Raw genomic sequence first — 25,148 nt, 5'->3', positions numbered from 1 at the left:
TGATGCCTAGCTTATATACCTTGAGTTTCTAACACTGTCAGTGAGGCTATACATTTAATGGGGATAGGTGTGTTTATAGGTTGGAAAAGTGTTAGATGCTTGCTTAAACCTAAGGAACATAATACAGCCTTAGGTTTTTTGTTTTTTAAATTGTTTTTGCATTTTACAACATTAACCATCTCCCCAACCAAACATGTGAGATAGTGGAATGCACATGACCAATGCACATGGTTCATGACATTCCAGGTTTTACAATATATAAAATAAAATAAAATAAAAACCAGAAGTCATCTATAACAGCCAATGAAGTCTAAATTCATTAGGGAGTGCACAGATACTTTTTCTTCCTATATGCATAAAAATGTAAAGCTGTCTGGAGAGAGTTAAACCACAAGCTTGGGTTTGAATGACGTGTCAATTCAGACTGTGACGTAGTTTAGTGCAGCAGCAGAATGAATGACGAGTGGAGAGTAGCAAAGCAGTTACAGCCTCCTTTCCAAGGCCTGCATATTTGGTGGTTTGTGCTATAGTTTAGTTTAGTGCTATTTGTGAACCAAGCCTTGGTGCTTGGTCCTCGCAGGAATCCTGTAGTCAGACAGTAAGGGTAATTTATGTACTGAGCATAATGCCAAGACCATTACGAACATAGGCACACTTGTAAATCAGCCACACAATAGCTTTGTTTGCAAATAACTACCATGTGAAGCTATGGTTTGCAGTTCCCTTATAAGCCAATAATTGTTTTTAAAATACAGTATGTTGGTGTTACGTTGGAATCCAACAGCCTTGATTAAGTCGCAGGGGCTTGTGGCAAGTGCTGATGAAAAACAAACTGAATTCTGGAGAAACAAGACATGGCTTGTGCATGAGATGATATGTTGAACAAACCATAGGTTGGCACTATGTATGAATGCAGCCAATAAGTCCACACACATGGTAATCACAGTCTGAAATAAGTAAAAAAGCATTTGTTTACATTTTTTCTGAAAATCCTTTTTTCTAGGGATGATTTTGACTTGCTTTATTCAATTGGTAGTTAACAAATCCTAGTAAAAGAATCCACTGGTAAAATAGGTCAGGTTTTGTGGAAAGCTTCCTACTGATAACCATTGAAGCTTACCATCAAAGGGGAAACTTGGGGATGAAGCAAAGCACAGAATCTGGGTGAGAAAATTCAGCCTACACTGTGTAGCTTCAGCAAGCTGGCATGGCTTACTGCTGGTGATACGGGCCAGAGACAGTCTAACTTGATGATACATTGGTGCTGATGTAGTTGGGAGTAGCAAGTAAGTAGAATGCAGGTTCTGAGTCTGCATGAGATCCCAAATCTTGGCATCTCTTGTCTTAATTGCATGGGCCCTAGGATATTGCTGGGCTCCAACCTCCACCAACAATTACCATTGGCCTTGATGGTGGTGTTCACAGGAGTTGGAAGCCAACAACAATTGGACAGCTACATGAATACTTTCAGAAATAGTGCCACTCAGTGCTTCTGAGTTCCATCCTGAGCCATTGTCTCTGTGACTTTAAAACATGGGAGTCTGCCAGTTGCTAGTCAGCTTCACTGATCAATGCTGATACAAAAATATCTACCTGGATAAGCCACTACTTTTGATACCTTTTGTGTGGACCAGATGGGCTTTGAAATTGTTGAGGTTTGCTGTATACCCAAAGGCTATAATTTCAGTAGGCATCTTGAAACTTACTAGAATGATTAGTTCACATTAATATCTAGATACAATCGCTTGTTAGCCATTTTTGCTATTAATTCTTATGATAGCACTGGGCAGTACATTTCACTTTAATATAAAATCTCCAAGGAGAGAGCTTAAGAGTTAAAATTCTACAATATGATGGTCTGCCTCAATTTTTAATACCTTAATTTTTCATATCTCTTGGTGAGGTAGGGGACTTCTCAATCCATTGCTGCTCAGTTGTTTAAATCTTCAGATGTCTGAATCCTAGACATTTGATCCCTTGGGTGCAGTATGACACTGTCAGTATATTTTGCTTGCCCAATTTTGTTACTCCCCCCCCAAAAAAAATAATAATATTGAGGGTTTTTTTTCTAATTGGTATCACTTTTCTGGATCTCTTCTTTATAATTGTCTATTATATTGCAACATGTTACTTTACAAACAGTAACACCAACAAAGTAACATTACAGAGCTGCCTTTTTTCTTATGAGTCCTTCCTCTTAAAGCAGAATAGCCTTTTGAAGGGTCTTTAAAATGCTCACTCAGCTATGAAGCATGATTTGATTTTTTTTTGTTGTTATAAGGATCCAGAATAAGCAATTTATAGGTGTGTTACAAAATAAGACATTGTTAGCTGCTGGGGCATTAAGTTGTTAGGAGTATATAATTATGGCTTCCTTTTTACTCAGCATTTCTGAAACCTGTCATAGCAACTTATTGAGCTTTGATCTCAGCGAGATGAATTCAGGAGGCTATTTGAGTGGTACTTGCTGTATTCAGGGACTCGTTGTGACTGATGATAAATCATTCTGACTTAAGGCAGTGCAACAAATAATCAGTGGTGCCTAAAATAACTATTGTAGTTGTGTATGGTGTCTTTCTTGTTTGTGCTGGCGCTCTATATTCCCTAGCTGCTTCCTCTTACTTGCTCTCTTTCTGTCTAGCAGCTTCTCCAAATGAATCTGCACGCACACTGCACAGGGATTTGGGAATTTTATTTATTTATGAATTGACTTCAACATGGATCAAGGCAATTTACAAACATATCACAAAAAAAGAAAGAAATAGCTTGTTTTTTTAAAAGTACAAAAATAATTGATAGGTATAAAAACAATACAAAATGAACATCCAAGGCAGAGACTTTCTCATCCAGCTGGAAAAGTCTATTGAAAAATAGGAATAGTGGGTGCCTGTCATATCTACAGGAATGAGGTTCCACAAATCAGGAGCAGCCGTAATGAAAGCCCTGCTCTCGGTTGCTGTGGAGCAAACGTCTAATATTTTGGGAACTGAGGGAGAAACTCTTCCACAGAATTCAGTGACTTACTGATTGTATAAAGGATAAGATGATTTCTAAAGTAAATTGGTCCTGAGTAGTATAGGGCCTTTTACATTAGTACCAGTACCTTGAACTTGGTGTGGTATCAGGCAGCCACTTCAAATCATGTAAATAAAGTATGTTATGCTGGTGGTAGTTTGCCCCCTCAAGCAACCTTGCTACTGTGATCTACATTAGCTGCACTCAGGGGTGTCCAAACCTTTTTGAAAGAGGACCAGATTTGATGAAGTGAGCATGAGCTTTTTTTAGGATTGAAGTTGTTGAGCTTTTTTTTAAGATTTTACCCCAGGAGACCAGTGGGCTGCATTAAGCCCAGTTAAGCTTTAGACCAACTTCAAGTATATTCCTACATACACTATTCCAATCTAATGACAACCACAGTTGTCTTACCAGCCGAAGCTGATAAAAACGTACTTCTACTCACAGGTGACAGTTGTGGCACTAGTGACAGAGCTAGAACTAGGAACACCCCCAAAGCATGCCTTTGCTCCTTCAGGGAAACATGACCCAATCCAGAACAGGAACTTACCCGCTCCTGGGGCTCAGGAACCACTCTCCCATAGAGCCTCCATCTTGCCAGGATTTGGACTTAGTTCTCATCTAGCCCACCATTGCATCCAAGGCCTGCTCAGCCATTCTCAGTTCAGGTACTACGGAGAAATAGTTTGGTATCATCAGTATACTGGTGACACTTCAATCCTAATGACTGCTCCCAGAAGCTTCATAAAGACATTAAATAACATTCGAGACAATGTCCTGCAGCATCCCATAGCTCAAGAACAAGGGGGTGAGAAGAATTAATCTAATGGCATCTTCTGGAACTGTGCCCTGATACCCATCTTCCATGAATGCTATTCTTAATAATGTCAAAAGCTGCTGGGGGATTGAACACTAGCAGCAGAGTCATGGTTTCCCTCTCCTCTTGATTAGGGTAATTAATGAAGACTTCCAAAACTGATTCAGTCCCAAACCTGGGCTTGAATCTGGATTAGAATGGGTTTAGATAATCTGTTTTCTCCAAAAATTCTGCAGTTGCGCTGCTACAACTCTCTCAAGTGCCTTGGCAAAAAAGCGGGTGTTTGCAACTGAACAGTAGTTGTTGAATACCATTCAGGCCAGGTTGGTTTTTTTCTAGAGCGGACATACTACGATCTATGCAGGATTGCCATCTTTTGCCACTAGAAAATTCCCCAGAGTGATCATATCCTCTAACTGGCATATGTAGTACCGTATTTTGTGCATATGAATTAACTTGTAGTATCTGGCTTGTCACACTGCTTTTCATTATTGGTGCCAATTGCTTGCATGCATTCATAGTTTCTGTTGGCGGCACATTTGATCATGTTGCCTGTGAGGCCACACCACTGGCTTTTTCTTCCCCATTAATGCACAGGATTTTCCCCATTCGTATCTGTATACAGTAGTACTGGAGGGTGTGTAAACTAAATTTCCCAGGATCATTCCATCCCATTGAGAATATAATGCATGATCCTATAGATGGCTGTTTACACAGAAGTAATGACCATTAAATTCATTCAGGCTTACTTTAGTGTACATAGGATTGTAGCATTGGTTTTATAGGTCTTATTTTCTAGTAAATGGATGTTGGATTGCCACCTGGATTCACCTAATATTCTCTGGATTGTGTTCCATTTTAAAATTATGTTTATTTAAAGAACAGGATTATAAGTACCTGTCTCTTAAGGTCCAAACTAGACATGACAAGAGGTGTCTTATCTAGCTTGGCAGTAAGCTCCTAATGTAGCTGCAACAGTCTATTCCTAACCACTTCTGCTCAACAATATGCCCCTTTGTAATAAACTAGACTTAATTTCAAGTAAATACATTTAGGACTGCAGCCTAAGGCTCTGATTGTCCCTCCCACAAACTTTCTAGATACTGTGTTACTTTGTTACAAGTTCCACCAGTGCTGAGTTATGTGTAAAGCTTGCATTCACATCCTGCCGAAAAAAACTAGCTGTTTGAATATTGGGTTAATAGGTTCTCACTGTCATATTCCCTGTAAATGTTTCTGAGCTTGTGAATGTTCTTCAAAGTAGTGTTGAACAGAAAAAGCTTTCTTTATTTGTTGTCTTCTATTTTACCTGATGGCCTATAATCTGATTATGTCTGTAAAGTACTCTTCTGAAATAAAACAAAACAAAATAAAATAAAATCCCTTTCTAGCATTAAGGCAGGAAATGAGCAGACTCTGTAGAACTACTCTGTAGAACTCTGTAGAGCACACTACTTGAGATCTACCAGCTGAGGCCAAGTGCAAAATAGTGGCTTGTGAGGGACAGACATGCATTTAAAATTAAGGAAAGTGGTGCCTCTGAGTATATGCTTAGTCCAAAGTTTTCTTTTCAGTACCAGAACTGGCCACACAGCAACCCATTCCTAGTTGTCCCTCAATCTTTTTTCTTTTTCAGCAACTTAACGTGCCGGATGGGGAGCCCCTTTATTACTGTTTGACTTATTTCTAGACCACTCTTCTGCCTACTTAGAGAATTATGTAACTTTAGTTCGTTGCTGGAAGCTTCAGCAACTTTTTTAAATCTTGGGCAAGTTAAACTTCAGAAGCACGCAGCTTCAAGTGTTCAAACCAAATACAATACTAATTCATTCCAGGATGAACTGTACCAATCAGTGTTATAGAAAGTCTGTCAAATAACAAATAAGAGTTATTTGCCTCTTGTATTTGTCTCTGTAATCCTTCTAGTGACTGTCTTTTGGTTTTGCATAATGCCTCCGCAGAATTCTGCTTCTCTATCCTTCCTTCCTTTTTTTCAGGACTTGGAGGGAACAATAAATTAATAATGGTCAATGGTGTGGGCTTTCTAGGAAATTTGAAGTGCAAAAACTTCAAACATGAGAAATAGTGATGATGTCCTTTTATGTTCTGTCTTCTGTTGCTGTCCAAGTCTGGCATGAAGAAACATTCTACACGCCTGGGCTGCCTTGGTCTGTTTTATGTGAAGGAGTAAAAGTGGATTGTGCAAATGCACTTTTCCTATCCTGTCTGCCAGGGTACATATATACAAGATGCACAGGCTGATTCTTTGTACTGATAATCAGGACTGCTTGTATTTTCTGCATCGAGTCCAGCTCTGGTTACAAAAACTAACAAAACAAGATTATAAAGCACCACAATATCAAGGAGCAGCATAAAAGTAGCTAGCAGAATTAAGAACCAACTCTAGGCAGTAGAAACAATATTTTTTTGAAAATTATAAAAATTATAAAAATTTGGCAATGTAAGTATTAAGGGACATGCTAAGTGAAGCAGGAAGAGCTTTCCACAGTTGAGATGTCACCCTTATTAATCTCTTTCTCATGTAGCCAGCCATGCCTCAGATATGGGGGCCATGGGCATGGCCATGATTTTTTTGGTGGGGCAGGCCTTTTGTTGGGGGGGGGGCAGAACGTCAGTTTACTATGTATTTTTATTGAATTTTATCGATTTGGGGAGGGACAGCTGCCCCTCCCTGCCCCCCCCGGCTACGCCTATGATGGGGGCACCCAAAGAAGGGTCCTTGTTGAAGATCTCTCTCTGTGTAGCTCCTAAGGTATAATAATAATAATATATTATTTGTACCCTGCCCATCTGGCTGGGTTTCCCCAGCCACTCTGGGCGGCTTCCAACAAAGATTAAAAATACATTAAAATGTCACACATTAAAAACTTCCCTAAACAGGGCTGTCTTCTAAATGTCAGATAGTTGTTTATATCTTTGACATCTGATGGGAGAGCATTCCACAGGGCGGGCGCCACTACCGAGAAGGCCCTCTGCCTGGTTCCCTGAAGGTTTGCTTCTCTCAATGAGGGAACCGCCAGAAGGCCCTTGGTCCTGGACCTCAGTGTCCAGGCAGAACGATGGGGGTGGAGACACTCCTTCAGGTATCCCGATCCCAGGCTGTGAAGTGAGTTAAATGGCAAATCCATTACTTTTAATTGAGTCCACCATACTACAATAAACAATAAGCTAACCTGGAGACTGCCAGGATAGATCATTGAGCCATTGTGCTTAATTAATTGTTTACTATTATGCTTAGTTCTGGGTTTGCTGGTCATAGGAGGAATGAGATGCTATATAAAGTACTGAAGCACTACCCCCAGGCACTAGAAATCTTTTAGCACCACTCTACCTTTTTGTGAGCTCCCGTTGCTCGGTCCCTGCTCCTGCCAACCTAGCAGTTCGAAAGCACATCAAAAAGTGCAAGTAGATAAATAGGTAAGGTAAACGCCGTTTCTGTGTGCTGCTCTGGTTTGCCAGAAGTGGCTTAGTCATGCTGGCCACATGACCTGGAAGCTGTACGCCGGCTCCCTCGGCCAATAAAGCGAGATGAGCTCTGCAACCCCGGAGTTGGTCACAACTAGACCTAATGGTCAGGTGTCCCTTTACCTTTACCTTTTGAAAGTTTACCAGTAATTGCTCATCATTTCTCAAACTCAGCTTATTTTATCTGAATTTTCCATTATAGAACAGGCATAGGCAAACTTGGCCCTCCAGATGTTTTGGGACAACAATTCCCATCATCCCTGACCACTGGTCCTGTTAGCTAGGGATTGTGGGAGTTGTAGTCCCAGAACATCTGGAGGGCCGAGTTTGCCTATGCCTGTTATAGAATTACAGCATCAAAACAGCCCTGCTCACAATTCTCAAATAGGCTTGACATACTACTGTATAACTAACAGATAAATGTGTAAACAAATCCTTTTTGAACTGCTATGTGTTGTATAAATCCTGTACAGGAGCACTTAATAATGCAGAAAGTAGCTCATTTTTTTCTGTAAACCTACTGTCTTGATTTTCAAAGGTAAAGCAATGCAATAACTCCCCCCCCATAGCTTACTGAAAATCTTTTCAGAGGTTAGTCTATTCCAGCAAAAAAAGTCTCACGGTACCTTACACTTAGGACATATTAAGTTTGCTAGTCTTGAAGGTGTCATAATATGTTCTCTTTCTGAGACCCAAATTCCTAACCTGATATATCCAGGCACTGTAAACTGTGATGATTTTCACACTGAGTGTCCGGGAGGTGGGTCAGGGCTTTTCTTCCTAATGTTCTTGACTATTTTTATGGTGCAACAATAGAATTCTAATTTTCTTATTATTTCTAGAAAGCCGAGATGAAAATGGCAAGACCCAGAGAGCTGACAGTCTTATTGTAAAGAAAATAAAGAAAAAGAAGAAAAAGAAACACAGAGAAGATATGAGGGGGAGGCATCTGAAAATGTATAATAAAGAAGTGCAGACTGTGTGTGCTGGTCTTACCCGCATCAACAAAGAGATTTTGACTCCAGGGGAGAGTGATAACTTGGAAGAAAACAAGGAATCTTTTAGGTACCTAAAAGATGAGCAGCTGTGTCAGTTGAATTTGGGCATGCAGGAATATAGGATACCCCAGGGGGTGCAGTCTCCATTTACTACACACCAGGAGCATTCTGTTCGCAGCAGCTTCTTAAAAACAGGCACTAAATTTAGTAACTTTATTCATGAAGAACATCAGTCAAATGGAGGAGCTCTGGTTCTTCATGCCTACATGGATGAACTCTCATTTTTGTCTCCAGTGGAGATGGAGAGATTTGCAGAAGAGTTTCTTGCTTTGACATTCAGTGAAAATGAGAAAAATGCAGCATACTATGCTCTAGCTATAGTTCATGGGGCAGCTGCCTACTTGCCAGACTTCTTGGATTACTTTGCTTTTAATTTTCCTAACACTCCAGTGAAAATGGAAATCCTTGGCAAGAAGGATATTGAAACAACAACCATTTCAAACTTTCATGCTCAGGTAAGAGATGTCATTCTAAAGACCCAAGAGTATTGGAAACTAAGCATATCATTCACCCGAGAAACTCACAAAGGAGCGCTAGGGCAGAAACGCAAACCAAAATCTAGACAATTCTGTCAGCTACTGCCTTCCAACTACCTGTCCTTCAATAACAAACCTATAACTTTGTCTGTATATAGGATGATAGTCCCTGCAATTTAAAGCCATGTACCGTATTTTTTGCCCTATAGGACGCACTTTCCCCCCTCCAAAAATGAAAGGGAAATGTGTGTGCGTCCTATGGGGCGAATGCAGGCTTTTGCTGAAGCCTGGAGAGTGAGAGGGGTCGGTGCGCCCCGGGCTTTGGGCAGATATCCACGAGCCTGGGGAGCCTGACGGGAGTTCCCATGGGCTCCCAAGGCTTGCGGATAGCAGCCTGTTCTGGGGGCTGGGGTTGGGGGAAGCTCAGGCTTCCCCCGCCCCAGCCCCGCACCTGGAGGGGAAATAATTTTTTTTCCTTTATCTTCCCCCCCCCCCTCGCCTCCAAAACTAGGTGCGCCCTATGGGCTGGTGCGCCCTATAGGGCGAAAAATACGGTAGATTCTGTGCTATCTAGGCTGCTTCTGAATGCCTTCCCACTCCAACTAGTACACAGCCTTTTTGAACCATAGTTCCCTACTTTCCCATTTCCAGCCTGTCATTGAACAAACATGAGTTATTATTATTATTGAGAATATTTCAATTGAACAAAATATACTGGAAATTAAAAGTGAATCAAAAATAATAAAAAAGAAGTAAAGGTGGGTGAACGTATATTATATCACTATATATTCAAGCAGCTATAACTCCATATATGCTTGTCTAGTATATAGGTATATAAATGTAATTACTATCCATATATATATATATATATATATGTGTGTGTGTGTGTGTGTGTATATATATATATATATATATATATATATATATATATATATGGTTATTTATAATCTATGTTTTTTATAAACATGTTCCAAATATATTTATATCTTTATACTTGCCCATACAAAGTCTATATCTATAAGCAATCCATAAGTTGCAAGTGTTGCCATATCCTTAATCCATTGACTTTTAGTCAATGAGGCCATATATTTATCCTTCCAGTGCATCAGTATCAGTCTCTTGGCCATAGTAAGGACGAGAGACGCAGGTGGCACTAGTAAGGGCGAAAGACGCAGGTGGCACTGGTCTAAACCACTGAGCCTCTTGGGCTTGCTGGTCGGAAGGTTGGCAGTTTGAATCCGCATGACGATGGTGAGCTCCTGTTGCTCTGTTCAAAAGCATACTAGTGCAAGTAGATAAATAGGTACTTCTGCGGTGGGAAGGTAAACAGCGTTTCTGTGCATTCTGGATTCTGTCACGGTGTTCCGTTGCGCCAGAAGTGGTTTAGTCATGCTGGTGACACGATCTGGAAAGCTAGCTGTGGACAAATGCTGGTTCCCTCGGCCTGAAGCAAGTTGAGTGCCGCACCCCATAGTTACCTTTGACTGGACGCAACTGTCCAGGGTTCCTTTACTTTTTTAGTAAGGGCACAAAAAATCCATTTATATTGTCTACTTGTCAAATTCCATATAGTAGGTACATAATTCAATAGAATTATTTACCTCTGAAAATTCTAACCAATTCTGCACAGTCATGTTTATACAATCCAATACTTTCTCTGAAAACTTAGTAAGTGAAGGACAATGTGTTTTAAAGAAGCATTATGTTTATTACATATCAAACAACATGCTTGTTTAGACAGTCTTTTTCTATATAAACATAATGGAGTCCAGTAGATGGTAAACATTTTCTGTTGCATAAGTCATAATTTCAGATCCATAGTCACCTTTACTAAGGAAGCTGAAACACTTTCCCACTGTCTAGATAATACAGGAACATCCAATTCTTTGTTCCACTCATTTCTTAAAATCTGTGTTTCGAATTGATTCATTAATAGCAAATATCTATAAAAAGTAATCGCAGGCTTTTTAGTTTCAAAGTATTTGATCAGTTGTTCTAATATCTTTGGTACCTCAGAAGCTGTAAAAGCTGCTGGTCCAAACAAAGTTGTTAACATGTGTTGCAGCTGCAAATATTTTCATTGGGCTGATAGAGTTGTCTCTTAAAATAATGTGTAAAATTCATCTTTCTCATCTGTCAGTTGGTTCAGAGTCAGTATGCTCGCTTCTGTGCAATTCTTCCATATTACCATCTTTCTCCCAATTTTTAAAATTGGGTTTCCCCACAAAGTCAATTTAGCCATGAGAAAATTGATCAATTTTATTTTTATTAGACATTATATTCCATATTTTTCTGACTGACATTAATTGTTTTGAGAGACTCCCTAGCTCTAATGTACTTTGATCCTAATGCTATATATGTATATTCTAAAATTGCCCAAGTCAGAAAATTATTATTATGGGAGCTGTAGTTCAGCAGCATATGAAGCGCCACAGGTTAACCAGCTCTATTATGACATTTCGTTGGTTTCAGTGGAAAGTGCATATTGATCTTTTGGCACTGAAACATACAGGTTTTTTAAGTGCTTTCTAGACTGTCCAATTGCAGTTGAGACAACAGCTGATCTGGGGGGACAGACATGTGTACCCAAATTTTCATGCTGTTTTAGGTGTGCTGGTCTAAAAGTCATGTGATATGGAACTACGGTATTTTGAACTGTCAGAAGAAGGTTTTTCAGCTCAACACTGTTTTTTTTTTACTTTGTAACTCAGTTAAGTAAACTTGTTCAAATTTCTGCAAATGCAATTAAGAAAAAGGAACAATAGGTCTATTTACTGCTATTGTTGCTGTGTGTGCACATCCATGCTGTACTAGTCATTTATTGTCCACAGCCTTGTTCAGCATCATATTCCAACTTCCATGTGTTCCTTCCAACAGTTCCTTCCACACTAGTACGTTTCCTGGCTTGGCTTCAAGGTTTCTCTTCCCTTTCTGAAGCTATAACCTTGGTAATATAGGACATAGTCTAAGTCTACGCCCTCTTAGGCGAGTCTAGAAGGATGTTTGTCAAGTACAGCGGTACCTCTGGATGCGAATGGGATCTGTTCCGCAGCCCCGTTCGCATCCTGAGCAGAACGCAACCGGCATCTGCGCATGCGCGGGTCGTGATTCACCGCTTCTGCGCATGCGCGTGACATCATTTTGAGTGTCTGGACATGCAAAAGTGGCAAAACCCGGAAGTAACCTGTTCAGTTACTTCCGGGTCGCTGTGGGACGCAACCTGAAAAGTTTTAACCCAAAGCTACTTTAACCCGAGGTATGACTGTAAAGTTTTGTTTGGAGCATGTATTGCAGTCAGTATCTTCTCTGCAAGTTTCTTGTTTTGGTTTTTTTCAAATGAAAGCTGATGTTCGGGACATTGCTTAAGTATCTTGGAATCCCAGATCAGCCTCATTCGGTGGTAGGATTCCTCTACTTGTTTTAAGCTTGCATTTTGTTTTGTTGGTTGTACACTGCCTCTGTGACTGTCTGATAATGATTAATGAATAGTTATTTTTTTATTTTAAAAATGCTACTTGCACTCTGGTATCAACATCAGAATACAGAATGTTCAGTCTTGAGATCAATTGTGAAGGGTACCTAGACGGTTAAATTATCCATATCGGCAAAACACATGATTGTATGCAGAGGAAAGATCCATTCTTTATTATTGCCTTTGTTCTGGGATAAACTTCACTTAAAATGTGCATGTTCCCTTCACCACAGGTGAAAAATATATGTGCATGGTACTTAAACATTTGAATCCAAGTGCAAAATATTACCATATTGGCCTGAATATAAGCCTCACTTTTTTCCCAAATTCCAACCATGAAAAGTTAAAGTGCAGCTTAAATTTGCGACCTTACAAAAACTGGCTTTTACGATATCACTGCTGAAACAGACATATGGTAAAACGGAACAGGTGTGAGTGCCTGTGGAATTTTAAGGGAGCGGCTTATATTCAGGTATTGTCTTTTTTTCTCCCCCCCCCCTTGAATTTTAAAAGTGTGGCTTATATTCAGGTGCGGCTCATATTTGGGCCAATATGGTATGTAAGGCATCCCTTCCAACTCTATGATTCTGTAATTCTGTATGCTTCTGAATGAAATCCAGTTTAGACTTCAGAGCTGCTTAAATGCCACTCTGAAGGTGTAAGGGCATTGAGCTTTCACACAGATTCTTTCTTCCTTTCCCCTCTACTATACACAGTTAGAACAGCATACCTTTGGTGTTTACAATGAACTGTTAATTTACTCTACATAAAAATCTTCGGAAGATGGTGGCAGAAGAATCCATAGTGGGGAAACTTTGCAATGTGGAGGTGTCTGGAGTGGACCTCCCTTTCTGCTCATGTGTTGGCGGTGGGGAGGAGACAGCAGGGGAATTCCACAATAGCCTGTACACCGAGATGCATAGGATTGCTCCCAAAGTAGCTTAAATGTTTATTTACTGCTATGCTTCATCAACCTTGTCTCTTAGGATGCCAATTGGGTAGCTATCTTTCTCCACCACAGGTAAATTTAAGAAAGCCACTTTTTAGTATTTAGATACACAATTACTAAAAATAATAATAATGTTTCCTTGACAAGAGATGACTATAGGAAATTATTTGCTTATATGGCTTACACTAGTTTTTCACTTAGAATCCTTTTTGTTACAGCATTTTGGGTGAAATGCAAAAACTTGGATGAACAGATGTGTTTCAACTTTTGTTTCCTTTTCGGTATTGTTCAGGGTGGTATAATGTCAGTTCAGGGCACCTGCCTAATCAACTTGTTTTGATACCTACCAGGGGAATTTTTTCTTCAGTTCTTCTCCATTTGATTGTCACCTTTAGTTCAAATTGTTTGCATTCTTTAAGACTGTCCACGGTTCTTCAGTTTTCTCTAGATGTTTTGGTGGTTCCCTCATGCAGGGTGGTAATGGCTCTTCCCTGCAGATGAATGCTGTATGATCTATGCTCAGAAGGGCCCAACCTGTAACCAATTGCCTACAAAAAGAAGAAATTCACTCATACATCCAAGTGTTTGTTTCTTCACTATATTCAATCAATTCCAGTACTCATTTAGACTTCACAATAACATAGTACACTATATTAAGCATTATGCAATGGTATGGAGTATGGAGTAAAAACACATTTTTGCTTTATTTGTACAGGTCAGTCGAACATACTGCTGTGGAACCTACAGAGCAGGTCCGATGAGGCAGATCAGTCTTGTTGGAGCAGTAGATGAAGAAGTTGGAGACTATTTCCCAGAATTTCTTGATATGTTGGAAGAATCTCCATTTCTTCGTGTAAGAATTAACTTTATTGCATATGAGAACCTGTAACATATTATTAATCACAGAATAGTTAAGCATAATAATGAATACATGAGTCTGCCTACTACAGGACCTGGGAACTTTCCTCAGCCCGAGGCATTCCATAATGGGGCTTCTTTTGTGGGGAGGGGGTGCACATGACAGTGGTGGACATGGCCGGGGGTGAAAGGATGTGGTTCCTATCTTTTGTACAGTAGGCTTCATTCCATGTATCAAAATTCAGAGTTGTTTTACAAATCCAACTAAGCAAGAGATGTTACCATGGCCCAATGACACATTCTAACCAGGCAAGATCATTTGAGGAGGACTCAAAGCAGAGCTGGTGAAGGTGTGTCTTGCATTCGGCCCCCACGCCTGAGGTTTCCCACGCCACCCCACTGTTTTCACATGACTGAGTGGAATATATATGACATATTTTGTGTATATATGATTATTTCCATGTAGTATAATCCTGGTTTTGTAAACACATGTCTCTCTCTCTCTCTCTCTCTCTCTCTCTCTCTCTCTCTCTCTCTCTCTCTCTGTGTGTGTGTGTGTGTAGGTTTCTTTTCAATAAGGAAGCTGTGCCTCTGTTCAGTAGCATTTTGTCTTGCTGACCACCTGATTTGGATTTCTTTTGCTTTATACAGATGACTTTACCTTGGGGTACTCTTTCTAGCCTCAGACTTCAATGCAGGTCACAAAGTGATGATGGCCCCATAATGTGGGTAAGACCAGGAGAACAGATGATCCCAACAGCTGATATGCCAAAGTCACCATTCAAACGGCGGAGGTAATACTCCTTAAATTTATTTTACAGGAAAGTTTTCATGCTTGCCGTAGAGTTGACTTCACAAAACTCTTTACTGATTCTGATCTCTCAGCTGATCATATAATTAGTACCAGCTTTTCCCATACTGAAATTTAAGTATGCATTGCAGAACTGTAGTCATGTTCTTTTCTCTTAGTCACCTCAGTGCCATGTATTCTTAACTCCTTCAGGCAGGGACTTGCCTGTGTTTGGTAAAATGCCATGTATACTGATGGTGCCATTGTTTTGAAGTTCAAACTGTATACATTGCAGAGTATGTGGAGCGTTTAAAAACCTTTTCTTCCTCCAGGAAATGGGTAGCAGTATATTCCAGTTTAAGCACCTAAATACAGATTATGACATGTAATGTCCCTGAATAGCAATACAGCTGGACACACCAGCATAATATTTGTGTAGAGGTAGAGCATTACAATTCTATATCTTATTAAATGGTTGACTTTTTAAAGTGCCACCATATTAATGACTTTCTAAGCTTCTTTGGGTACTGTTAAATTGAAATATTATTAGAGGCATTTGGCTATGTTCACTGACCCCTGACCTTGCTTCACTTAAGGGTGAGGTTTGATTGGGGCTTGTAAGTGTCTTCACTTGAACACATTTTAGAAGTCTTCCTGTAATCAGGGTTCCATTTTATATTTGAGTTATTAAAATCTTGAAGTGCCACAGAGGTTATGCAGAGCCCTTGATTAAAAAAAACATCAGTGAGATTTGTTGCTATCATTTGTTTTTAGTCTAGGTAAAACTGTAAAACTGTAGCTAAATCTCTGAATATCACATGACTGCCTCTATAGTAGAGCTGGGGAAGCTTTTTTTTGTTTTAAGATGTCAATATCCCCACTGCATAGTTCTAACAGCCTTCTTTCTCTTCTCCCCACTTCATAGATCAATGAATGAAATAAAAAACCTCCAGTATCTACCTCGGACCAGTGAACCCCGTGAAGTTCTCTTTGAAGACAGAACAAGAGCCCATGCTGATCATGTTGGGCAAGGATTTGACTGGCAGAGTACAGCTGCTGTTGGAGTGTTGAAAGCTGTACAGTTTGGTGAATGGTAAGTGTGGTGTAGCAAGTCAGAATATGCTTGGAATTCTTTTGAGCAGATCATTTGGAAAGCTGTCTAGTATGCTGCAGGAAAACAGAACATTTAAAAACCAACAAACCAATATTTGTCAGGAATATTTCATTTGTACTAAGCAAATAGTTATACACCAGGGGCTCTCCAGTCTTGTCATAATAAACTACCCTGAGTTAAACTTTGAACCACCATAGAAACAAAGTGAAACTGAGTTTTTGTTTTCTGTGGACCTCTGGGGAAAATGGAGAATTCCCAGTCTACCCAGAGCCCTGCTGATCATAGCTTAGTTCGTTATAGAATTAGGGGGATTTGGGAGTGGGTCCCTGGCCCGGTCATACATTTAGATGGAACAGGTCTAAATTCACTGAGACTTGCCGATCGTAAGGTTTGAATCCATGCAACTGGGTGAGCTCCCGTTGCTCTTTCCCAGCTTCTGCCAACCTAGCAATTCAAAAGCATACCAGTGCAAGTAGATAAATAGGTACCGCTGTGGCAGGAAATTAAATGGTGTTTCCGTGTGCTCTGGCACTCATCACGGTGTCCCGTTGCACCAGAAGTGGTTTAGTCATGCTGACCGCATGACCTAGAAAGCTGTCTGTGGTCAAACGTTGGTTCCCTTGGCCTGAAGTGAGATGAGCGCCACACCCCATAGTCACCTTTGATTGAACTTAACATCCAGGGGTCCTTTACTTTACCTTTACCATACATTTAGAATACAAATTGGCCCCATGTATAATTCTCAAGATGTCTACTAGCACATTCTCACTGGAAAAGTCTTCATTTTTCTAGGAGTGACCAGCCTCGTATAACCAAAGATGTAGTTTGTTTTCATGCTGAGGATTTCACAGATGTAGTTCAGAGGCTTCAGTTGGATCTACATGAACCTCCAGTGTCGCAGGTAGTCAGCTCATTTGTTGAAATGTATACTTTGCATGTTGCTTCAAAGCATGATGTTAGTTGCCTATCCCCCCCCCCTTACTGCTGGTATATTCACTATGAAATCACATTTCCAGAATATAGCATACAGATTTGAAAAACAAATATGCCCTTTTTTAACCAGATAATGTTACGTTTTGACAAACATTTAATTGGATTGCAAGTGGAAGCACCTTAGATTGTAGTTCATTCCCCTGCCACAAGCAGGATCATACAATTACCAGAGCCACATTGACCAGAGTGTGTTGAACAGTATTGGGGACATTGCCTCAACAGTGCCTCATACCAGTGCTTCATAGAGCCTTACCATTACATGTGGCCTTTCTTTCCACATGAAATTCCCACATATGAAATGCATATTCAGGCACTTGTTCCAAAATTTCTGTTCCACAACACTGGCCAAACCTGCACTATCATCTGGATTTTGCAGAAGTGATAATACTGGATTCCTTTCCCTTAAGTGCAGTTTAAACTTCTGTTAAAGGTTCTACCCTGTTAGTGGACAGACATACTTTGTGTGTGTGTGTGTCCTTGGTTCCTGCAGGTTTTCACTGACTGTAATGAGACATTGTGGGAATAGAACTATATGAATTTGCCCAAGCTTTAAGACTGGTATCAGAGGCCCTGCACTAGCAAAAATGCAATTGGTGGTTATTAGGGGCAGGGTCTGCTCACTCGTGGCACCATAGTTGTCATAACTCACACAGGAGAGAATTCTACAAGTTCCCTCTCTCCCCCACTTTTATATTTTGAATACTTTAAAATTACCTAAGGTATTTTAAAATTTTAAAATTGGTTTTAATATTGTTGCATTTTTATAATTTGATTTTGTCTGTATGTGTGTTCTCTTCAGAGTAAAGCACTTTGAAAAATAATTTTGAAAAGTGGGGTACAGTTTTTAAATAGTGTTGAGAGCAGAAAACCCTTGAGCTAATCATGAAGTTGTTTCGATCAGTCAAGTAAGATTATATGTGGGAAGTTGGCATTTCCTTTTGTTTCACAGCTTCCTTGTGACAGAAAGGATGAAGCTCTGGTGTGGCTGTCACAAACCTATGAGTTGGAGGTTTTAACAGTTCACTATTTGCTTGAACCTAATATAAAGTATAGATATACCAGCCATGATTAAATGCTGCATGTTTTTGAGTAGCTTTTCTCTGACAGTCATGGGGATTTCACTGTTTGCTTTTGCTACCTGAATATGTAAGCACATCTTTTAAGTTGCACCAAATGTTGTACTTGACTCATTAGTTTAGCAGCAGCAGCTCCAGTTCCAGACTGCTGGTATTTGTGCCATTTTGAGACTTTCCCTTTTTATTGTGGCTAATAAATAACTAAAGGCTGGAGGGCAGAATATGTGCACTGCACACTAAATGTCCACTTTGGGCCTGGCATCTGGTTTACCTCTAACTTCTTTTCTCCTTCAGTGTGTTCAATGGGTCGATGAAGCTAAGCTAAACCAAATGAGGCGAGAAGGGATTCGCTATGCTAGAATCCAGCTATGTGACAATGACATCTACTTCATCCCTAGAAATGTCATTCATCAGTTCAAGACAGTGTCAGCTGTCTGCAGCTTAGCTTGGCATATAAGACTCAAACAATACCATCCTTCAGGGGAGAATTCTCAAAGTACAGAAAGCATTTCAAATATGGACACTAGCATCTGTGATGAGACTAAATCAGAAGGTGAAGATCAATGTGTGCTTGTGAAAAAGGAGTCTGAAGAAGTAGGAACAGAAGTACAGACAGCAACAGTGGCGTCACCATCATTGTTTTCATCTCTGTCGTGACTTGTTCTGCAACAAGATAAGCTGGCTCAGCCCCTTCCAGTTTTTAAACTAGAATCCGATCAGCAACACAAGCCACAGGATGGTCACATGTGCTCTCTTGTGTGATATGTACATAATCATATACATTTTTAAACGGCTTTTTAAAATTTTGATGTGAAGTTATAGTTTTATAACTGGGTTATGTTTTATTGGAGAAATCTTGCCTATAATTCTATAAAGAAAGGTGACATTCCAAAATGTCAAGCATATCTTTTTTACACAGATTATGCAAAGTTAGAGTTGTATTTTACTTCCTTAGTACAGCATGTAGTAGTGGACTACATTTTTCTTTGTCATTCAACATCTCCACAAATGTTTTCCCCCTCCTTCAGGAACATTAAGTATTTAACATTTGGTAAATCTGATATCCCTCCGTCTATTTTATCTTTAGCTTTCAGCATAAAAGTGTTGGTTTCTGTGGAGGAGTCACAAAGTGACTCTCCCATTTGATTAGTGGCTTGAATGAAAGAGAAAGCACAGCACTTTTAATGATCAATGACATTTGTGTGAGAGAGACTTTGAAAGCCTAGAGAAAGCTCAAGTTACCAGCAGTGTAGATTAATCCTAATTGCTTATCAGTACCTTCACAAAGAAGCTGATATCTGAGATTAGTTGCAGAGTGTGATCTTGTTGAATTGTAATACCTGACGTAACACTTCCCATACCTCTGCTTTTAATGTTTGTGGGAATATTACTTTTTATATCTTCCCTGACTGCAAAATGTAATACTAGTGTCAAATGAAAGTAACTGTTGGCAGTCTCCCTGAGGAAATTGCCATCTTAGAGCACTTTAAGGCTTTACAATATTCTAACCAACTTGGTGGCTTGTTCAATTCACAGCAAGCACCTGAGGTGGAAACCATATGTTCCTTTTCATTGATGCACTTAATCCAGTAGAGTAGGCCTCACAGTATAAATTGGTTGCCTTTATTCTCAAGAATTCTATATTGCTGTTTCACAGGAAATCTCATGTGTACTGCTATTTCCACATGTAACTCTTGGGTACCCTAGTGCTATGTTGAAAGGTTAAATGACACTCACTAGTATGTTCAGTATCGTTAGCAAGATTGTTTAGCACTCATACAATATTTCCCAATGTTAACTGTAGTCAACTTTCATTCATTATTTGTATGCTGAATTACATTTATTTCTGGTACTAGAAGAGAAGGGCCCTTCACATGTAGGATATAACCTTTGTTAAGGTGTAATCATAGTTGTTAATAAGCAACTCCGTACTTGTGGGGTAGGAGAGAGATCTGCAGCACTACACAAATGCAAGTAAGAAAGCAGCTGTGTTTATTTCAACACATCTTTATCAATCTTTTTGAAAAGAACTGCAAATATTAATCTGTTTCTAATAGCAATTACTTTGTGCAATATTATTTTGTGTAGATTATATGCATATTAGTACCTCTGCACAGAGGACAGTTTTAAACCAATAGCAAAATGATCAGAAAATATTGCAGTGATTTAGATAGAACTTGTATTACTCCTGATATATACATGTATATGTATTGTCTTCGGTGCAGACGGAAGACAAATAGAAAATATTTCAATTTAAAATGAATTTTCAGATTGGAGTGGTGATGAATTGTTAAGTAATCTGTGTAAATAAGGTGTTAGGATGAAAACCTTTTTACAAAAGGTAATTTTTTTAATGCAGGAGTGTAGCTTTTAACAAAATTCTAGATTGACCAATACTGGTTCAGATTATAACCCCTGTGTACTCTGGCTTTTTCCACTTTTTTACTCTTGTCCAGAAGAATTTTCATAAGCTTTAATAGGCTCTGCAAAGTAAAATTCTTCACAGGCAATACAAGTTTCAGTGCATGATTTATATTTGACCAAGTCCATCTTTATTTTTGCATTTCTCTTCCATCCATTTTACTAGTCTTCCAAGCACTGATTTCCCTTTACCCATGCATTGCACATAGCTATATCAACAAATATAACACTGGTCTTTACAACTTAGCATGAAAACAGCACTGTGTATAATCACTCAGGAACTGGAATTAAAAAAAAAAAAGTTCTTACAGTTGAAGGGAAAACTGTTATCTCTTTGTCCCAAAATAAAAATTTGACAGAATTTAAACGAACAAATTCTAACAATGTGTACTCACAGAAACTCCATTCCCACGTAACAAAAAATAATACATGGACAAACTTCTGTGACCCTTTCTAAGCTTCTAGATTGTATTCTGCCCTCTATGCAGCAAGGAGAATTTCTGCTAAGTTTGCTTTTTGTTTTTTAAAAATATGAGTTTAGCATCCTATGCTAACTAGGAATTCCAACATACAACCATGCTTAGTTGTTGAACAGTGGTATCTGGTTCATACATGCTGATATAAGAGGAAAATGAAACTAAATGCCAGTGAAGTCTTTCTCCTGGACATCAGGGAGGTTAAAGTGCATGAGTAACTTCTGCGTAGGCTTTTTCCAGTACATGCACTTTGTGCATTATGCACTTATAAGCATTATGTGTGAAAGTGGCTTAAGTGGTAGTTTAGGACCAGACAGAATTAAAATGGAAACGTAAGGTGGAATTCAATGTCACATGCACTATTGCAAATGTTCTGTCTGATCAAGCTATTTAGCTTGTCAGATAGAATGACTCCCCTTATCTTCCCTATGTCCTGTTCTGGGGGTATTCCAGATCTCTGAGCCAATTTGGGTGGGCATGGGAGGGAAGTCCTGTTGCGCAAGCAGAAGTCTGATGAGACTTGTCAGGTGAGTCCCACCTAGAGCAGACCCATTAAAATTAATGGGGTTAACTTAGTAATGTTCATGAATTTCAGGGGGTCTACTCTGAGTAAAAGTTAGTTCAATACCATTCGTAAAGTTTTTTGTACACATTAAATTATAGCAGTGGGCATAAAGTACAACAGAAGCTTGCTTTCAAATGGATTTACACCCTGTAAAAGGAGTATGGATCAATCTTTCATGGCCTCTTATGTCTCTCTGCACCCAATGGAGATGGAGAATCTTGGGATGATGTTTTGTGCTTTTCCAGTTCAATGTGTTAGTGTTGAATTATGCTGTGTTGTATGTAGTAGCATTTTGAATATATTTCAGACATTTAAAGATAATTCTTTCTGTCATATTCACTTATCTTAATTTCATTTTAAGTATATTGGTTTGGATTGAGAATTAATGCTCCACTGGGTTCTTGTGCTGGAGGAAGCAGGGTAGCGGGGGGGGGGGCAGGGAGGTGATTTACACCAATGCCATCTTCCTACTGTAGCCCCCTGAAAATTTTCTCTGGAAGACAGGGAGACCCTCTGGAACAATCCCCTTCTTCCTCCAGTGCTCTTTATTCAAGTTTCCTTCAGCTGTCAGGGGAACAAGTCTGGATCCAACCCATTATCTTTTACAAAAATACTTTTCAAAATGGTTCAGAAGCACAAATTGTCATTACTTCTAAATTCTAGGGTCAAGTACCAAAGAGTTCTGCTCACACACTGAGACTTTGTTGATTTCGCTGCTGAAGCTTTGGACTGTATTCTAGATAGCCTCCAATTTCTGGGGGAATGAGGGGCTGCAGTGGGAGAACAGGCTGCTCCACATAGTGCATGTTTGGCCCTCAGGATCTCTGCCTTGGTCTCCCTTTTTTAAATAAAGAGACATGTCATGTAGGATTAGCATGGTGATAAATTACCTGATTTGGGCAAAGGAAGGCTAGTTTAAACATTTGCAATAAGAACAATGACTACTAATACGAACCTGAAAAATAGGAGTGACATATGACTGGGTTCATATTATCCAAATAACTGTTTATTTGGTGAACATATAACCTTTAGCTCTCAGAGAAATAAGATATTTTTAGAAGTGAACTTGCAGGAAGATACTGGGAAGTAACATCTTGTGTTGTTCAGAAATTTCTCATGCCAACTTAATTGATTATTGAATGCCAAGATGTGCAAATAAAAATTTCTTAACAAGAAATGCAATGTTATAAACTATAGAGCTATGTTTCACCTGGAGTAGACCCACTGAAATTAATGAACATAACTCAGTAATTTCTAAGGTCTACTCTTGAGTAAAACTTAGTTACAAAGTGGGAAAGGAGTTCAAAGGCAGAATTATCTTTAGATTAATTTATTATAGGTAATTTTCCAGCTGGGAAGACTTTTCTCTGTCCAATTTCTATAACTGAAAACCAGTTATTCTTTGATATATATTGTCTCAAAACTGTAAAGAATCTGCTAGCTACTAGCAGTTTCACAAATACGGTTCTTGTCTAAAGTTTCTGAATCTCTCCATGTTGAATAAATATCCCACTGTTCCTTAAGGACCAAAGAACAACATTAATTTGTGTTCAGTGAATGGTTGTATTGGGCCACTGATCCTTTTAGCAAAGCAGCAAAAGAAAGATTAAGAAATAAGTGGAATAGGCATTTCACACCCCACCCCAAATATTTATGAGCAAAAATCTATTTTGTAAATAACTGACATGTTCTCTTCCATGAAGATGGAACATGTGCAGGGTTCTTTATATTTAAGGGACACTTACATTTATCACACAGATTTTCCCAAACAGTAAAAGGGCTCTTGTTTTGTTGGTAGTTTTCCTACATGTGAGGATGTAGCTGCTTATCAAGAGATAGGAGAGTTCATTTATTGCTAAGAGCCTATGGATGGACATAAATGTTTTCTCATGCTGCCATTCACATGCTTGACTATATTATGAGCAGTAAGCTCTTTTCACATGGGGCACAATCTAGCCAAGGTTAAGCACTTTTAAGTTCATTTGATTTTTTTTTTTAATGGGAGATAAGCTGGACTTTCCATTGGAATTTGTGAAACTAAATGTGTTTAATGTTGGCAGGATTGCACTCTCATTTCTTTTATAAATGCTGAGTATTTATAGCCATATTGGTTGTGTTTGAAGGTTGCTATGAGTGGGGTTGCTTCAGTTCCTGAAAGCTTTGTACTGTAGATAAATTTTATGTTGGTCCAATAAACAACTTTCCAATAATGTTATGGCCTTCCATTGATATACATAATAGTTTTAGGACCCAACAGCACATGTAGTTGAGAAGGGGCTTCTCTTAATATAGCACTTTCAATTCTGTCTAAGCAAATACTTATCTTTACATGTTGTATAAAATAGATTTGTGTAGTGTTTTGTGATTAAATTCAGTTTTGATTGGCAGCCAAGATATTTTTCTGTGGTTTTAATATATCTAAGGTCTTTGCATATAGAGGATATGTACAATTGTCTGGAAGACTGTTTTTTTCTTTTTCTTTTTTGGCTTTGTGTGGCCTTAGTATATTTATTGACATTTAGCAAGTGTTTTAAAGAGGTTTTTATAATAGTGTAAACTGATGGGAAAATTTTAAGCCTCTCTGTGAATAATCCTCTAACGCAGTGCATTTCTTTTAGTAGCTGACTGTACAAGCGTATCAAACTGTTAAAGTTATTTCTTTGTAAAACAAACAAATAGTACAATGGAATGCATAGATTTTCCCCCTGTAAAGTATTTTTTTAATAAACAGAAGTCTGATTTGTCCTTAATGAAAACTGCTGTTTGGCAGAAAGACTGTTAGAATATTGGGCAGGGGCAGGGATGGACTTTGGTAATCTTTTGTAATATGGTGCCTTGTGTGACCCCAAAATTTGGTGTCCCCAAGTGAATCTTCTCAGTTACAGATCTTCTCAATTTTTCTCCCCTTGGCTCAGCGCCCTGTGCAGGGGAACCACCTGCACTGCCCTAAATCTGGTGCTGACAGGGTGGAATAAACCATTATACTTTAGAACTTACTACTGGCTGCAAATTAGTCCTGACTAGACTGTTCCACTGACAGTCATATTGGAAACAAGCAATATGGGAGGGGAGGGTAAATACAACTGAATCTTTCTGTACTAAGATGTAGGTATGTTTGACACATTCAATAATGAGTCTTTTATAAATCTGAAGAGCACAATGTTTGCTTTTCAATGTGGCTTTTTTTTGGGGGGGGGAATAGAACGGTCATCACAACCTTGCAATCTTCCTATACTGTATACATCTGAAGTGCAAGAGATAATGCAGTAGTTAAAGAGTCTCTACCCTTTGTGCTTCCTGCTTACTAAGGGGGAAATCATGACCTATCTACACCTGCCAGTGGAGGAATGGAACTCTCCTGCCTCAACACTGCTAAAGAGGTGAACTTCCCAGATTACCGTACCTGTGTGAACCCTTAAGCCAAAAGCAGTGCCAGGAACAGCACTGAGGAGCCTATATGGAACGTATAGAGCTGCTGTAGGGATTGGTTTTTTAAAAAATCTCACGTAGTCTGATCAACTGCATTGATCAGGCGCTTATAACAGCTGTGCTTGCATGATCTTTTTGCCGAAATGGAGATTT

At 39.2% G+C, this 25,148-nt stretch overlaps 1 protein-coding gene across 1 annotated transcript in view; it reads left to right on the top strand.

Annotated features, from left to right (window-relative positions):
- The window catches only part of RSBN1 (round spermatid basic protein 1), a 31,717-nt gene extending 7,395 nt beyond the window's left edge, over positions 1 to 24,322 (top strand). The window contains exons 2-7 of the mRNA XM_083620162.1: positions 8,161 to 8,831; positions 13,989 to 14,126; positions 14,783 to 14,925; positions 15,847 to 16,014; positions 16,828 to 16,936; positions 18,399 to 24,322. Coding sequence (XP_083476288.1) covers positions 8,161 to 8,831; positions 13,989 to 14,126; positions 14,783 to 14,925; positions 15,847 to 16,014; positions 16,828 to 16,936; positions 18,399 to 18,761 — 1,592 coding nt within the window. The 3' untranslated portion in view covers positions 18,762 to 24,322. The remainder of the gene's footprint in view (positions 1 to 8,160; positions 8,832 to 13,988; positions 14,127 to 14,782; positions 14,926 to 15,846; positions 16,015 to 16,827; positions 16,937 to 18,398) is intronic.
- Positions 24,323 to 25,148: the final 826 nt, after the last annotated feature.

This window comes from Podarcis filfolensis, assembly GCF_964270895.1.
Source record: "Podarcis filfolensis genome assembly, chromosome: 6".
Lineage (NCBI taxonomy): Eukaryota > Metazoa > Chordata > Lepidosauria > Squamata > Lacertidae > Podarcis > Podarcis filfolensis.
Note: the sequence above shows the minus strand (reverse complement) of the source record. Positions and strands in the feature narration are given on the sequence as shown.